A 16,554-nucleotide genomic window follows, 5' to 3' on the forward strand; every position below is an offset into this window, starting at 1 on the left:
AGGGGCATGTGTAGCAATTAGTATACGTTTAGATTACCATAGCTTCTCCGAAACATGCCTTTGCTGCTCTCAATTTCAGCCGATACATGCATGGTTGCTAGTCAATAATTTGAATCACTTCCTAGAAAATAGGCATTCGTTCCCGGTTGTATGAGATGTATTCAGAGTTTTGAGGCTCGGTTGAGATATTCCCTAATAAGGTAGACGACTACTCCATAGGAAAAGACCGTTTGTCAGAAATGTCGATATCACGGACTCCAATTTGTGAAATGAGTGCAAGGCAGAATAAAAAGGAAAGAAATAAATTATTGGTTTTGGGGCATTTTTTCGTAGGTAACAGAATAGACAGCATGTTAACCTGAAGAACTGCATGAACGGTATGAAATGTCATATCGCCAGATCCGAGTCAAATAATCTTTGGCAATGTGCAACCCTGAGAGACATTATGCCAGTAGATTCATTTGGCTTGCGAGTCACCATTTGCGAGAGCTGGATCATCTGGTGATGTTTAGATGTTATGAAGGAACGTCTGAAGCGGGGACAGAAATATGGAAATAGTTCGAACACATTCGAAACAACAACAAAAGAAGAGAAAGAGTGATAGCGAAGGACCGGAATTGTAACCAAGAAAAAAATCACTCACCAATTGCAGTCACAGCAACGCGTGTGGCCATCGACCATGATGTCCCTCCGAGAATGTATTTTAACCATGCGAATCGACTTGGGCGGCCGTCACGGTCAAAGTCCGGAATGCCACCCATCACCATATTGACCTTCCTCATTTTGGTAGACGTGTATGGAGGATAGCGACCATCAAGCAAATAGTCCATCCATCCCGGGGTGTTGGTGTATGGTCGGCGATGCACGAAGACGTCAAAACTAGACCGGCCCCGATATGCGCCAGTGCCACTTTCACCAACACCACCAAAAGGAAGGGTGTTTACATGTGGCTGGGCATCGTTCAGAGAGACGCTACCAGAGCGAAAGACAGCCATCACCTTCTGATGCTCTTCTGAGCTACCGAAGACAGACAGCCCTAGCGTGGTATCTTGCACTTTTCGGGCAGTTTCTATAGCCTCGTCAACATCTTCAACAGTGACAACAGCACAAAGAGGACCGAAGGCCTCATTGACAATCAGTGAATCCTCTAGAGAATCGACTTGAATAAAAGTCTGTTCAATATATCGGTCCTTTTCATCTACGGCGCCACCAAAAATGATTTTGCCCCTACTATCATCAAGAATTGTTTTCAAGCGCTGAAAAGCTCGCTCATTGATGATGCGAGTATATCCAGATCCTTTGCTGCTGCCTTCAGGGTAGAAAGACTTGTAGCACCTCTTCAATTCCTCAACAAATTGAGGCAATATAGATTTCTCGATTAGAATGTAGTTCTGAGCCGTGCAGGTCTGTCCACCATTGAGAGTTTTGGCCCAGAGTAGCCGACGGGCTACAACACGAAGATCAGCATTTCGAGTTACAATCGCAGGGTTCAGCCCTCCAAGTTCCAGTACTACTGGAGTCAAGTGTGGTGCAGCGGCCTTGGCTACAATGCGGCCAACGGTCTGACTTCCCGTGAAAAAGATTTTGTCCCACTTCTCAGCCAAAAGAGCCTGCATCTCAGTGATAGCGCCTTGGACAGTGGTATAGCAGGAAGGGTCCAAGGCAGCCTCGATGATTTCCTGGATCAACACAGCACTATTGGAAGGTTGCTCACTAGGTTTCAGAACAACGGTGTTACCAGCAGCGATGGCACCAAGCACAGGCCCTAGGGTTAATAGAAAAGGGTAGTTGCAGGAACCGATAACCAAAACAGTTCCCAAGGGATCCTTCCTAATCTTGGGGGCCAGTGCTTTGTACACCAAAGGGACATCCGGAGCAGGCTCGTCTTTGAGCCACTTGTCCAGATTCTTGAGGATGAATAGAATCTCTCCTAGTAACCATCCGACTTCGGATACATAGGCCTCATACTGAGGCCTCCCCATATCGCGTGCTAGAGCTTCAAAAATGCGATCCTGATTGTCGCGAATGCTACAGGGTACAATTGTCAGCTTGTATAAAGAGGGTACAAGCGGAATGTCACTCACGCCCAGTATAGCTTCCGCAACTGCAGCTTTCGGAACTCTGCCGGTCGGGTCTTGGAGTTATAGAAAGAGTCCTTTAAAACAGACACATTGCGCTGGATCGTTTCTACGGGGCTGTACTCGAGAGGGCGAATTTTTATGCTCTCGTTGTTGACGACCATATCGACAGCGCGGTATTCAGGATTAGTCTGAAAGAAAGCTATGTAGCGTCGATCAATAGCTCATATAAGCTGCGTTAACAATCGAAGTAAGACGATAATAAGAGGAGTTGGTGGTATAGATAATATACAATGGATATAAGAATGAAGATTGACCAAAAACATGGACATAGATGGTCCTATAGCGACATCGACGCGGTGTTGACTGATGTTCAAACAAGGAGGATGCGGGGCCGACTAGTCTAAGCTTAGGCGATCACTGGGGAGCCTCGGCATGCTCGGATGAGGGCCTGAGGCAGGAAGAAATCATGCTACCTACTTGCGCATTGCAGCTTGTGCCTACGCAGTGCACTACGCGAATCCTGCAGTATCTCCACAAATATGCCCTGATTCTGCGCCACCGGAAAGGTTCCGGTCGGAAAACTACGTATTAACTGCCTAGGCAGCGGTGAAGCACCGAATACCTTCATGTGACTTACACGACCTCGCAAATATCTCGTCGCTGGTACGTAGGTATATGCATACCAGTAGGAATCGATATGCATCATAAAAAGCTCATATAGCCCGAGAGTACATTTGGCAACAAAGAAAACAACGGCCATTGCCCAACGATATCACGTGATGTCATGCAACCCTAAATACGTATTGAGTGCTTCCTGAATTCTATTAATGGCCCTTGAATTGATCTTCTGTAACACCTTTGCCCATTGCAGCAGTACTGCTAATGCCTCCAGTCACCATAGCAAGGCTGTGGTCGATGAGGTTTGCACCACTCCATTTCTGATGAGTGACGATATCAATCTGGCGCTCCATCTCGGGCTCTTGCACGAGTTCTCCGTATGCACGCATTCCCTGTTTGGCATACGCCGAGGCAAATTGGTCTGTTATCAGAGCTGTGCTATGCAATCCGGCCAGCGTGATGAATTGCCAGCAGTATCCGAGCTTGCCGAGGCGTTCAATGTAGGTAACTTGGTCGTCTTGGGACATGGCTGCCTTCCAGTTGAATGATGGTGACAGATTATAGGCCAGCCTATTATTGATGAGTGTCAGCAAAGATGACGAGTATTTACGAAAGCATTATGGGGCGCAAGGCTGAAAAATTCTTTTTTCTAACTTACTTTTGTTCAGGCCATACTGCATGCACACCGTCAGCAAATTCCTTTGCTTGATTGTAGTCTGGAAGCTTGCTTTCCATCCAAATCAAGTCGGCAAAAGGCGCGTATGCAACTGCACGGTTGACAGCACATTGAGTACCGCCTTGGTACCTATAGAAGCCCTCTCGTGTTCGAGGAGCATCCCAGTCCCAGTAGATATCCACTCCAGTAATTCCCTTTGCGGTGGCGCGGGCTTCGCTGTTGCTCTTACCCTTGGTAGCCTTTAAGTATTGATCAATACGCTCTTTCTTGTTGGAAAAAGAGCCTGCGTTAATCGTATCAATGACGGCATCATCGAATTTCTTCAGACCAGCTTGAGCAATCCATTGGTCTTCGATGGCCTGAAGTTGATCACCAGCCTTACCAGCCTGCTCTGCACCAACCATCAAATCATTAAGGGGCTGTAGGTTGGGGTTGGTAGACCCAATCAGGTAAGCGTGGTCACGGTAGTCAATGGTGGAGGTTATGAGAGTGGCAGCCTCAGAGTCGGTTCGCGCGATGGCAAGAAGGTCAACACCTATTCCAAGTCAGAAGATTATCTTGGTTTTTAGCAGAAAGAGACACCATAACAGCGCTTTCATACCCATAATGTCAGCCTGCGCGCGGATAGCAACCAGACGGTTGATATGTTCGCTGATCGGGACCAGCACCTTGCCAGCCATGTGTCCGCACTTCTTTGTACCTGGAGCTTGATCTTCAATATGTATACCGGCAGCACCGCGTTCAACAAAAAGCTTGGTAAGCTTCATGACGGCAGTGAGACCACCATGGCCGGTGTCGGCATCAGCGATAATGGGCCGGAGGTAATCGAAGTTTTGGACTTTGTCGCGCTTTTCTCGCGGAGTTGTTATACGCTCCTCTCGCTGTTTTCGGTCATGGAAAAGTTGAGCTAAGAACAATTGATTGACCTTGTTTGGGACGGTATTCTATATTCCTTCATGTTAGACATAGAGTCTTTTATTGATAGCAGATCGTCATTAACAAAGCAAAACCTAAGCGTACCATAGGATAATCTGCAAGATCAGGAGAGGGTTCATCGGTCGAAGACGCGGTCGATGAGCTTTGCCAACCCGAAACATAGATAGTGTCGAGATACTTGATCATCTGTGTAAGCATTGTTGGTTCGAGACAACCATACGTGTAACTAGCAGTTTGTGTCTGTTAAATAAAGAAGCAATACCTTAGCAAATCTGACATAACTGTGAACATGGTTCACGAGGACATAGAAAGGTATTAGCCGATGACACTGACCTTGAACCTGTTCTCGACCAGTTTCCAGAGCTTCTTCGCCTGGGTGTTCGACGGATACTCAATCTTCAGCGTTCCACGCTTTGCGACAATCTGCTCAGCCGTGAAGGGGCGCTTGGTGTATCTCCATCGCGAATCATTCCACCATTTTCTAACTGCATTGACCTCATCCAGATACTTCTGGTCTTCAGCTTCTAGGTCTTGGACACCCATGGTGGAGAGCAAACAGGGGTAGACAAAAAAGAGACAGTTATTGTAAGAAATAGTTTACCGATATGGGGTATTTACAAAAAGAAAGCTATGTGAATCTGCGAGGCAGAGGGGTGACTATTGTTTATGAAAGGGAATGAATGGATGAAAGGAGTATTATACATAGCCGAGAATCCCTTCCAAACCGAAACCCAAAATCACGAGCCGAGAAGTCTTGGAATACAGAAATGTCTGGGCCTGGCGCGCATCCATGACGCTTCCCCAGCGTTTTGCTTCATAGGGTTATCGGCCTTGTCGGTAAGCTTCGGAACGTGCACTCTGGAGTGAGAAGATCGCCGACTGTATTTACACAGTATTTACGAGGAGCAGCGACTCAGGGTAAATGACGAGCAATAATATCTGAACCACTGGATCACAAGCTGTAAGTTGCCTCCGCCGCTGCTCGGAGGCAAAAAGGAAGCTATGGAGACTGCAGCCAATCAGATGTCAAATATGATGTATGGATGTGCCGTACACATGTAACCAGGGTTTGAGCTCGTCTTTTTAATATGTTTTCGGACACGAACTTTGCAAGTGAAATACTGTTATGATACGCTAGTATGCAAATTTCCTCTTGCTTTCATTCTCCACGGTATATGCAGTACAAATTGAAGCTTCAGAGAAAACAAAATATAGTCGTTGATAGTTGGTTCGATTGTATCTTGGTAATAAATGCTCAGTGCACAAACGTCTCGGGTAATGTATTGTTTTTACTGTAAATATGGTGGCCGAGGGGGTCTCGTTTTGCATGTGAGCCTGCAAAACCACCTTGGCATGACTACCTCAATTAACGGATTGAATGCTGTGACGGAGATACCTATAATCACACATGTCTCAGTTATCTACACAGCATGTATGGGCGCCGAGTACAAACTACAAAGCAATAAATGGGGAGGGCTTGCCCAGATGTCAACCCCGGTTTTCGGGTTTCCGAACTAGTAGAATACGCGTACCGTACCGTACCAGCCGGTCGACCTCGGCTCTTGGGATGGCCCAGAGTTTGGCTGGCAATGCGAAGAATTATCGGAATGAGTGAGTCACTATAGATGCTTGGAATTGACGGATTTGTTCGTTGTTTTGTTTATGTGATGGTGACATAATTAATGATATCCCCCAGGCAGTATGATATTTTGGCAGACACTGGAACGAGTTCCACGTCCATGCACGTCTTCTTTCTAGGACCATCAACGACGTTATGTGTACTACAACCTATCAAATAGCTGCAAAAATAAGGCAAAAAAAAGGAAAAAAGAAAATCAGTCTAACCATATCATTACTAAACTTTAACAGCACCAAATTTAGTGATACTAGTAGCCGACGCAACAACCGCCTGTTCACTAGTATATTTCCACTGCCACCCTAGAATTTCCTTTGCCTTGGTATTGCTAACCCTCTTATTATGGCCCAAGTCCGTCAAAATAAGCCGAGCAACAGGCAAAAAGACCGCAAGCCCGCGAACCAGGAAGTTCGGCAACACCGTAGTCGGCACCTTCTTCGCTTTCGAGCCCAAACTCTTCTTCAGGATATTCGATATTTCTTCCATCCAGAGACTGCCTTCACCAATGCACAGAAACCGCTCGTCTTTAGCCCTAGGGTTTGTCATGGCTCGCAGATGCATATCGGCACAATCGCGAACATCAACAATTCCCCAGCATAGTTTAGGAACACCCGGTGAATTTCCCTCCAAAAGCTCGCCGATAGCCCGCAAGCTTGTTCCATCATCTTTGCCAAGTGCCGGACCGTATATGCTTACGGGATTGATAACCGCGAGCTCGAGCTTGCTGTCCATGCATTCAGTCTCCATGAACTCCCATGCGGCAAGCTCGGCCAATGTCTTCGATTTTTGATAAGGCGGCACATTGCCTGAGCTAATATTGGTCCAGTCCTTTTCAATAAAAGGACTGGCGTCAGGTTTAAAGCGTTCTTCCGGGTGCCCGTATCCGACGGCTGCAAAGCTGCTGGTCATAACCACCCGTGTGACACATCCAGAATTGCGAGCTGCACGGAGAACGCGGATAGTACCATCACGAGCGGGGTTGATGAGATCGTCTTCATGCTTTGGTAGTTCTGCGGGAAAAGGAGATGCAAGGTGAAGGTCATAAGTAACGTCTTTGACAGCTTCAGCCCAGCCGGCATCTTTGAGAAGATCGGCTTGGACAACTTCGAGGGATGAGATCTGCTCCTCGGTAATGTTGGCTTCGCAGAGGCATTTTTTGATGTCGTTGACGCGGGTGAGTTTACGCACTGTAGTGCGAACGCGGTAGCCCTGGTTGAATAGTTGGACAATGACCCAGATTGCGAGAAAGCCAGATCCGCCAGTTACGAGAACGAGTGGATTTTCGGACATAGTACGAAGTAGGTATAAGAGTTGGGGGCTAGAGATAGTTCAAACAAGAAATTTGATGCGTTGCACCGAAGTCATTCAATTCAGCTGACTTTACTGAATCCGGTGTTTTATCTTGATGAGAGACAAATTCTGGGATTTCTTCTGTCTCAATCTTTGGGGGGAACATGTGGTTTTATATATCCCTGGATGTTGGTCTTGTCATTGGTAGAAACTAGTCCACAAGCATATCTGTGTAGACCTCACAGCGGGTACATATTGATATGATTACTGCTCTTCATCAGCTATTTTATGACTGGCGGATAACTAGGGGGGATCGCGGAGTGAACAAGTGCATAGATTCCGCATCTGGTAATAATTCTTAGAGCCAAATATAGTTTAGCCTGTCAGCAAGCTGCATAATTGGCGTCTTGGCGTTGATACCTAGCCATATATGGCAAAGCGTGGCCAACCATCTTGATATCAGCTCGAACTGCAACTCTTCTCATCCTACTTTATTTCAACGTTTCATATTGCGTGTCAGCAAGCTGCATAATCGGGGTTCATTCTATTGGAAGCATATATTGGCATAACTACTTCTCGATGGGCAACAGCATCAGGCTGCAACTTATGCGGCCGCTTAGCGACGTACTACTCTCCTTTTCCCTGGATAGTTAGAGAGTAACGCGTGGCTGACAGATAGGGAAATTATAAGGCATTGGTCTATGATGACTATTGAACAGGTCTTACGGATGCACAAGCCCGACGCAAAAGGCAGAATCGGCTTAATCAGAGAGCCCGTCGTAAGTAAACAATTGTCAGGTCCAGGTCCTTGGCAGAAAGCTAAGAACTTTATCCTGGGTAGGACGTCGCAAGGGGCAAGGCAAGATTTCTGAAGAGCCTACATCTTTGCAAAGAAATGAAGGGCCAATGATGGGTTTTCCGGGAGAAAGGAAAGTCGGATTCGTGACCACAACCTCTTTGCATCCCTTTTACTTTCCTCTATCGGTGGATCACCTTCTAACACTGGTCCAATTCAATGTCTACCGCGCCCTTCTCACAAACATGACTATACTGTCTCTCCCGCGTCTATTCACCTGCGAAATGCCAACATCGAATATTGCTGCGTGCTCTTCACCACTAGATGCCCCTGAAGGAGTCCCGCCAACATTAATGCCCACCCCACTACAGCGTTCAGTACGGCACGAACCTTGGATAGATTTGCTCCCATTACCAGCACTGCGTGACAACATCATCCGACTCTGGGGCTCTTTTGATCTCTGCGAGGTTTGTGACGATGTACTCGGTACGATGTATGATGACGAGCTGACTGGCCATGACGAAAGAAATGGCCTTATTGTCTGGGGAGATCCTTGGAACGTAAACTCATGGGAGGTCATGGAAGGCTTTGTAAGCAAATGGGGCCATATGCTTTCTGGATGCCATGAGCTTATGTATTCGACTAACCGCTGGAGAGCTACCAGGGGTGAAGAGCCACTAACTTTTTCGGGTTGATTTCCCAAAGAAGCGTTTCCCTTGCTATACTCTGTACACAAACATAAAAATATGCTGGAACATTGAAGCACAGTACTAGATACATGCACGCTTTTCTCGATGAATTTTTCCGTGACATGAATACATCCTCTTTTTTCAATTTCTACGGCAGTGCAACATCCAAGTTACACTCGCCGCTCTGCATGGGATTGAGCCGAGGTAGATGTCATACCAGCGTCTATGCACTTTAGACAAGCTGGTGAAACATGCTCTTCTATACAAATAACACTAGATTGCCTTGACTTCTTAATGTTTTACAGAGGTCACGGCTCGTATTATCTCCTGCATTTCTATTACGCGACACAAGATCCATCATCTTAAGTGCCTTACGTGCTAGGAAGAGTGCATGTTGAGAGTTATAATGGCCCATTAGTAAGCATTAAGCATTATTCTTATTCATTTGCCCAGAGTACAGATTTGGTAGATATCCCTCGTTGAATATTCTAGCTAGGTTTATATAAACACAGAGCGAAGCTATTTGTGCTAACTGCCTTCTTGTAGGTGGCCCTATGGCTTTGACAATACAGCCAACTACCAACGAAAAGATTATCAGAACGATCGGAGTGTGCATCGTATCCGTTCCTCTAAATTAATCTAAATACATTTTCTGCATGAAAAATAAGAAATCACATTCATGATCCCCCAATACCATGTCACCTGGTGCTCGGAGGAAGTAGCCATCGTCGAATTAAGGACGCCCAAGTTTTGAAACTATCCGAGAGTAACTCAGGAAAGTAATTGTTGATCTATAGCCTTGCTAAACGTCTCATAAGGGGTGACTGCTCCTAAGGCGCGTCTCTGATGCGCACTGAGAATTTCCAGCCCATATACGTAGCTAGCATTGACCCAGCCGAACCTGGAGAAGGAAAAAAAAAGAGAGATTAATAAAATTCCCGATCTACTCAACATGAAGACATTAAAATTTGGACTTACCCTGTCTTGCTTGAGCCCTGGTTGCCGTATTCGGCCTCAACTCTGTGAGGGTCAATCGGGCGTGTGACATCGTACTTCTCCACAACGATACCGTTGAAATCGACGAAAGCTTTAGTAATCATGTACAACCACTTATACGTCAATCTCTCAGCCTCATCCTGGTATCCATAACGCAGAAGACCTGTCCATGCCAGCATCTGTTGAGGTGCCCATCCAAAAGGATAGTCCCACTGACGATTAGGGCGCGTGAGACTGATTTCTCCGCGAGACTTTTCAGTACCGGATGCAAGACCTCCGGCTTCCTCCAGTTTGGGAAGTGCGTACTTGACGAGCTTCGAAGCCTGTTCCGGAGTTGCTAATCCAGCCCACATTGTCCAGAATGTCGTTGCACTTTCATACGATGAGCGCTTCTGTTTGACCGTATCGTAGTCGAAGTATATGCCCGCCTCTTCATCCCAAAGCAGCTTGTCCATCGTAGCTTTTCTTTTCCTCGCCCGACGGTCCCAAATGGACGAAGTTTCGAATTCGATATTTTCTGTTTGCGGAGTGCGGAATTCCTTTGGTATCTCCAACTTATCCTGGAAATAGGTACGTATGGTACGTGAGATATCAACTTCATATTTGTACAACAGTGAGTTGAGGTCAACGGTCGCTATATTGGCGCAGACTTTTTCCAGGCGATATGACGTGTCATGACCGGATTCACGCACGGCGCGGTCATGCAGGAAATACTCATCAAGTTCAGGCTCGCTGATAACCCCATCGTTGTAAGCTTTGACAAAATCTGCGAACGTAAGACCATGCTTCTCAGCATAGGGCGTGAGAAGATGAAGGAAATGGGTTGCTTCGGTTTCGGGCGGGACCCCTAAACCCTCGGGGCGATATCGTGAAAGACCAGTGACTGGATCATATCGTGGCTCTGCTGTCCATACACTGTAGTACTCTTTGATTGCTGCAAGCGTTGCCTTCCGTAAGAAATCGAGGGCATCGGGCTCCGATTTGATCTTGTCGTACACTCGCAATGCCATGTCCGTGAGGAAAGGGGGTTGTGATCGCGAAAGATAATATGTGCGCGTGGCGTTGAGGATCTTGCCGTAGTGTTTAATGCAGAAACAGAAATTTGTTACCATGGCCTTGGCTAGATCTACCCGATCGCTGGCAATCAACCCCAGAGACTCCATGTAACTGTCCCAGCCGTACAGTTCATTGAAACGACCGCCAGGGACAACGAAAGGAACTCCACGCAAGTCTTTCTTGCCCGTTTTTGGATTGATATATTCCTCCATATCCACAGCTAAGAGACCAGGTTTAGCGTTCAAATCCTTCACGTATTCAGGGGTGATATGGCTTTCCAGCATTTGAACGTCAAGCCCCATTTCAGGATTTTCCTCGGCAACTCGTCTGTAATACTCCAGTTGCTCTGGTGCTCCCGGGGGGATATATATACGAGGTCGAGGATCACCAGTCCAGTCCTTCGGATCCAAACCAGCAACAGCAATATTGGACCCATCAATCCGTCGAGTCAACGCATTCCAGAACATGTCTTTGATAAACCGAGATAGACGGTTGACTGGATTCTCACTCAGCCGTTGTTCATCAAGCACAATTCTCTTGCGGCCGTATTCCCTTGCGACAGTGAGCTCCTGGAGGAGGTTGGACAACATGTAGGTACCGCGGATATCAATCTTGTTATACCCTTGAGAGGCGGCTGTTCCTACTGGTAGGACCTACAAACAATCAATATCCGCTATCTTTAACAAATATTCGGGGTTATCCGCTGACCTTTGGACCAACACTCTCGATTGTGATACCCATATCCTGATTGGTATCCTCCCGCTCCAGTAGGTTTGCAATCGTTTCGTCGACATCGATGAGGAATTTGCGAGAAGTCAAGGTTAATTCATCTATTTCCACCAAGGGAATTTGTTAATCAATCTGTTCTCCACCAAAGGTGACTTCGTATCGGAGCTGGGTACGCACCATGACTCCCTCTCCGCGCTGGCAACTTCCCAAGGAAATCTTTGATATCTTGCCGGTTGACTGGCCTCAAGTTCTAAAAGTCCAACGTGTCTTAGTCATCGATAGCCTATTGCCATTCTAATCTATGGCGCTTGCTTGCTACTCACCGCTGAGAACGACCGCCGGTGGCGTTCAGCGTCTGGATCGCCATAGTAGACCTCTGGCTCCGAGAATGGATCTGCCGCTATGGAGATGGCGCGTTGTAGCCGCTCTTGCGAGTTCATGATGAAAAGAAGTCAGACAGTCTTGGGTCTTTCACCGAAGACGCGGGGGACTCTAGTTCAACGCTCTGGATCGGAGGTTGCAAAGAGGATTCCAGTCGAGGTAGGGGTTAAGCAAGCAACGGTAGTAAAAAACGAGTTTGCGTAAAAAGAGGAGTTTACGGAATGATTATTGTGGAAGAGAGTAAGGAAGGAAGTTGTTTTGCCTCCCAAGCATGCGGTCGGTCAGTGGTTTCGTCACTTCGGAAGCTGCGATGATGCCACGGACCCACATCCCGCTAACTATCTCTCAAACAGGAATACGAATGGCATACATTTTGTTTTGTTAACGGAACCACACGATCCACAACTACAGTTTTGAATTGACTACTGAACCGCCGTCCACTGTGATCGTGGCGCCAGTCACATACGACCCGGCCCGGCTGCTTAGGAAAAGACACGCCCCTGCCACATCCTCCGGTCTACCGATTCGACTGAGGGGGATGTGAGCGACAATCGCATCTTCCATCTCACGCAGAGTGGCGGCCATCATTTTACTGCGAAAGGGACCGCATGCAAGGGTGTTCGACCTGTCCATGGGTTAGACGTTGTGCTTTCAGGCGACAGACAGACACCAAGGTTCACTAACGTGATATTCCTTTCGCCCAAATGGCTGGCCAATACGCGGCTTAGGTGGTGCAGCCCAGCCTTGGATGCACTGTACGCAAATGTCTCCAAGGAGGGAACCCGAAGTCCGTCCACTGAACCTATATTTATAATGCGAGACGGGTCATCTTCGCTGGCGCCCCTTTCGAGAAACGGCGTCAGGAGCTTGGTTAGGTCGAAGACTCGGTGAAGATTGAGCGTCAACACCCGGGTCCAGGCTGCAGAAGGATATTCATCGTACGGAGCTCCCCAATTGGACCCTGAGTTATTTACCAGGACATGAAGTTCTATCCGAGAAAAGTAGACAAGTTAGCAGTCTCTTGCGAGACAGTTGCCGGGCACAAATCCTTACTGCTCTCTCGCTTTCCGAACTCGTCCACCAATTTCTTGATGTCTTCTTCTTTGTAGAAATCGGCGGTAATGGCATGAGCCTTGCCCTTGCCTAGAGCATTAAGTTCACTGACCGCTTTTTCGCATGCCTTGGAGTCGCGAGAAGAGATGTAGACCGTAGCACCGTTCGTTACGTATCCTTCTGAGATCATCCTGCCAATGCCCTTCGCTCCGCCCGTGACCAGGACAATTTTGTCCTGCAGGAATGGAATGTTGGTTAGAATTAAGAAGACAACTGCAAATCAATGCGAAGCTTACCTTGACATTGAATAGGCTTTGGACATCCATTGAGAAAGTAGGATCTAATCAATGTAAATCAATACTAAGTCACTTCAATATCGAAAAGAGAAGCAATAAACATCATAGAAGCTATAGTTGGCGTCATGAAGTTGATTGCTCATGCCAAAGGAAAACGGAGTAACCCCCGGCTTTGAGACAAGCCGAGGCTGTCATTAAAATGTCTAGTCCTCTTTTGGACACTAGTTAGGGCTGGTCTTCTAGGGCTCAGCGGGGCCGCCCCCCGCCGAGCCTCTCCGACTTTTCTTATTGTTTTGCTGCGAGGAGCCTTTGGCAGAATTACCAGGGACAGAAGAATGAAAAATAAGCCTGCATTGTAATAATGGAGGAACTGCAGGCCAAGCATCGCAAGGAGCAACGGGATATTCAGGCTCGAATAACGCAGAAAAAAAAGAATGCCACAAAGAAAACTCGCAAAGGCGTGAACGACGAGTGTGATCGACTGCAGCAAGAACTGAATGAAAGACACAAGCTCGAAATCGCACAGCTGAACGGCGATCCTGTTTCAGAGGGCCTAGACAATATTCATCTCGACGATAATGAGGAGTCAACAGCTGCGACACCTATGAACACTACAACAGAGCCATCCTCCCCACCCGGCGATACGAGGAGCAAAAGAGACGAACCCGCACCTGTACAAACCAAAAAACCGAATCGTCAAAAAGCGCGATTAGCTCGACGAGAAGCGGAACGAGTAGCACAAGCCGAAATCGCCGCTGAAGAAGCAGCAAAGCAGACCGACCATCGCGGGAATGAGAAGGAGATCATGGAAGCAGCTTTTAGACAACGCGGACTACAAGAGATTGAAATAAATCCGGATGGACATTGTCTTTATTCCGCTATTGCATGTCAACTGGATAGCTTAGGACTCGGTCTGAGACCGGATCCCTCACGGATCGTCCTTCAGCCAGCTACGCTCTCGCGCGTTGATACGGTGACATCACCTAAGCATGATGGTTATAGGGCTGTGCGAGCGGTGACGGCGGATTATATTACGGAACACCAGGATAATTTCGTCCCTTTCATGGAAGATCCACTGGATGAATACGTCAAAAAGATACGGCTGACAGCTGAATGGGGCGGGCAACTGGAGTTACACGCCATCTCCGAAGCTTACGGCGTGGAAATAAACATCCTGCAGGGCGACGGTCGAGTGGAGAAAATCCAACCTGCATCGCTAGAGACTGACGATGAAGTTAAACGGATTTGGCTGGCCTACTATAGGCATACTTACGGACTAGGAGAACATTACAATGCATTGGCACAGAAGACGGTCTGAGTGCGAAACTTTCTCGCATGACTTTATCAAAGGTCCTAAAAACTACTACAACTAGTTTTTTTTATTGCTCAATATACGTCTTTTTAGACGGTCAAATAATCAATTACGTCGGCGCCATATCGAGAGGCGGTCGAGAACCTCACCCGTCTTTCCATCTTTGCCTATTTCGTATGTTCGCCCCGGTTTCCAGTGCAACACCCGTTCGAGGGCCATATCATTTGGCTTCCGCGAGGGATCAATCTCTATCTTGCCATCACACTGGTAGCGTGTTTCCTCTCCAGGATGGGTTAGATGCTCCAAGTACGCGTGTGATGGCGCAGCATAGGGCGGCCCTCGCAGTGTCGGATCTTTAGTTGTTGGCCACTCGAGACAGATCAGGTTTCCTACTGGTGGAGGTGTAAGAAGCTGACGGTGCCTCAGAGCCCATGCCGGTCGTAAGTAGGGTTGGAGAGCACAGAAAAACTTAGCATATAGAGAGTCAGTCAAGCTTGAAATAGAAAACCTCAGGATCCGGGAGCAAAAGGATAGAAGAAAAAGAAAAGAAAAGAAAAGAAAGGCATCAACACATACCGTGTAATCGTATATCAAGTCGAAGGAGTTCTGTCCCAGCCCCAGTTTCTCTAGCCACTCATCTTTAAAGAAATCCCCTTGTACAAAGACAACCTTTCCTCGACCCACGCCGGGGTCTCTCATGGCATATTGATCTGCGTTCTTCGCCGCCTCCTTTTTAGCCGTTTCAATAGCAACATGGCTATAGTCCAGACCGTAAGTGTCATAACCAAAGCTAGCAAGAAGCAGCACATCATAGCCGGTGCCACAGCCCGGCACCAAAGCTCGCTTACGACAATTGCTCTTATGCGGCACTTCGGTCAGAAATGCCTCTCCCACAAGTTCCTTTTTCTCCTGCAGGACATCTTCCAGGGCGGCACTGTGGCAGCCCCGATCCCAGGGCAGTCTTTCATCTTCGCCCTTGTTGTTCCACAATCCTGCCCAGCCCTCGATGTAGGCTTCGCCGGAGAACTTGGCCATGTGGTCGCTAAGGAAGTTTGGTGGGAGATTGGAGTTTCTAGTCATGATTAATGCTGTCGTGTTTAGGGATTGAGGGCAAATGTCCTTTTTAGAAAGAGGGCAGAAATTCTATGCCCCACCTCCAACCACTAACTTAGCCCTCAGCCAGGCATGCTTCTACTATATGTAATATGGACTTTTCTTGCGCAGTGGAATAGTGCTCTAGACCCCCAGAACTAGCACGAAGTGCATTGATCAACAGCAAACGACGTATTGTGTACCGTGTTAGGGCTGCCGGGCGTTCCTTTGCGTTTCATGGTCACTTGACCTCTCTCCTTCCTTCCTCCTCCTTCATTCTCCCTCCCATCGTCCACCCTTGGTCAACTTGCCTCAATATGCTCAACTGACTATTTCCTCTCCCCCTTTGGCCTACTAGCCCATTTTTCTGCACTACGTCGTCAAGTGCCCAACTGCGTGCATCTTGTAACAGAGAAAAGACAATCAAAACTTCGCTGCCAATGGTCTCGTCGAAGAGGACCCAACGACAAAAATTTTCATTCGCAGAACTCGCGCTCGACAACTTTTTATTCTCACAAGGAGAATATCTTGAGGACGACCAACTTTCTATTGCTAGCTACTCTCTCATGTGTGAACAAGAAGAATTGTGCGAGGGCGCACGTATTTTATGTGTGCGATGCGGCACCCAAATGGTCACCGTTGAAGACTGGCCTGGGAACTAATGCTTTCTTCAAAGAAGTCGACCAGTGGTTCCAGCAGTACGTCACAGGCGTTTATCGATTCAGTGATACCGAAGACATGTACTTTTCTTCGAACGATCAGCTCATTTGCCAGGTTTTCTAACCTGCGTGCTCCTTCTATTCCGTGTGACATGAACATAAAATGCGATCTATACTACCTAGATGTTCCGAAGTCAGAAGAGGCACACAAGAGGGGGATAGACTGGAAACTTCCATGGTCATCTGCTGGTCAACCTA

The 16,554-nt window shown here is 47.4% G+C and overlaps 7 protein-coding genes across 7 annotated transcripts; 1 reads left to right on the top strand and 6 right to left on the bottom strand.

Annotated features, from left to right (window-relative positions):
• Positions 1-457: 457 nt before the first annotated feature.
• UA08_00605 (hypothetical protein) lies at positions 458-2,242 on the bottom strand (the record flags this gene model as incomplete). Its single annotated transcript, XM_020260430.1, has 3 exons — positions 458-498; positions 644-2,028; positions 2,085-2,242. 3 exons carry the CDS (start codon positions 2,240-2,242, stop codon positions 458-460), a joined length of 1,584 nt encoding a protein of 527 aa, XP_020124621.1.
• A 663-nt stretch (positions 2,243-2,905) lies between these two features.
• On the bottom strand, positions 2,906-4,854 carry UA08_00606 (Isocitrate lyase; the record flags this gene model as incomplete). The annotated part of the gene is made up of 5 exons (XM_020260431.1): positions 2,906-3,269; positions 3,358-3,910; positions 3,977-4,319; positions 4,396-4,551; positions 4,645-4,854. 5 exons carry the CDS (start codon positions 4,852-4,854, stop codon positions 2,906-2,908), a joined length of 1,626 nt encoding a protein of 541 aa, XP_020124620.1.
• A 1,312-nt stretch (positions 4,855-6,166) lies between these two features.
• Positions 6,167-7,237, bottom strand: UA08_00607 (hypothetical protein; the record flags this gene model as incomplete). Its single annotated transcript, XM_020260432.1, has 1 exon — positions 6,167-7,237. One exon carries the CDS (start codon positions 7,235-7,237, stop codon positions 6,167-6,169), a length of 1,071 nt encoding a protein of 356 aa, XP_020124619.1.
• A 2,256-nt stretch (positions 7,238-9,493) lies between these two features.
• On the bottom strand, positions 9,494-11,943 carry UA08_00608 (Neutral trehalase; the record flags this gene model as incomplete). Its single annotated transcript, XM_020260433.1, has 5 exons — positions 9,494-9,623; positions 9,701-11,427; positions 11,483-11,604; positions 11,681-11,753; positions 11,827-11,943. 5 exons carry the CDS (start codon positions 11,941-11,943, stop codon positions 9,494-9,496), a joined length of 2,169 nt encoding a protein of 722 aa, XP_020124614.1.
• A 346-nt stretch (positions 11,944-12,289) lies between these two features.
• UA08_00609 (hypothetical protein) lies at positions 12,290-13,263 on the bottom strand (the record flags this gene model as incomplete). The annotated part of the gene is made up of 4 exons (XM_020260434.1): positions 12,290-12,509; positions 12,569-12,872; positions 12,938-13,172; positions 13,234-13,263. The coding sequence occupies 4 exons, from the start codon at positions 13,261-13,263 to the stop codon at positions 12,290-12,292; spliced, it is 789 nt and encodes a 262-aa protein (XP_020124613.1).
• A 331-nt stretch (positions 13,264-13,594) lies between these two features.
• UA08_00610 (hypothetical protein) lies at positions 13,595-14,551 on the top strand (the record flags this gene model as incomplete). The annotated part of the gene is made up of 1 exon (XM_020260436.1): positions 13,595-14,551. One exon carries the CDS (start codon positions 13,595-13,597, stop codon positions 14,549-14,551), a length of 957 nt encoding a protein of 318 aa, XP_020124031.1.
• A 99-nt stretch (positions 14,552-14,650) lies between these two features.
• Positions 14,651-15,625, bottom strand: UA08_00611 (hypothetical protein; the record flags this gene model as incomplete). Its single annotated transcript, XM_020260437.1, has 2 exons — positions 14,651-15,013; positions 15,122-15,625. The coding sequence occupies 2 exons, from the start codon at positions 15,623-15,625 to the stop codon at positions 14,651-14,653; spliced, it is 867 nt and encodes a 288-aa protein (XP_020124032.1).
• Positions 15,626-16,554: the final 929 nt, after the last annotated feature.

The sequence above is a fragment of the Talaromyces atroroseus genome, assembly GCF_001907595.1.
Source record: "Talaromyces atroroseus strain IBT 11181 chromosome Unknown scaffold_0, whole genome shotgun sequence".
Lineage (NCBI taxonomy): Eukaryota > Fungi > Ascomycota > Eurotiomycetes > Eurotiales > Trichocomaceae > Talaromyces > Talaromyces atroroseus.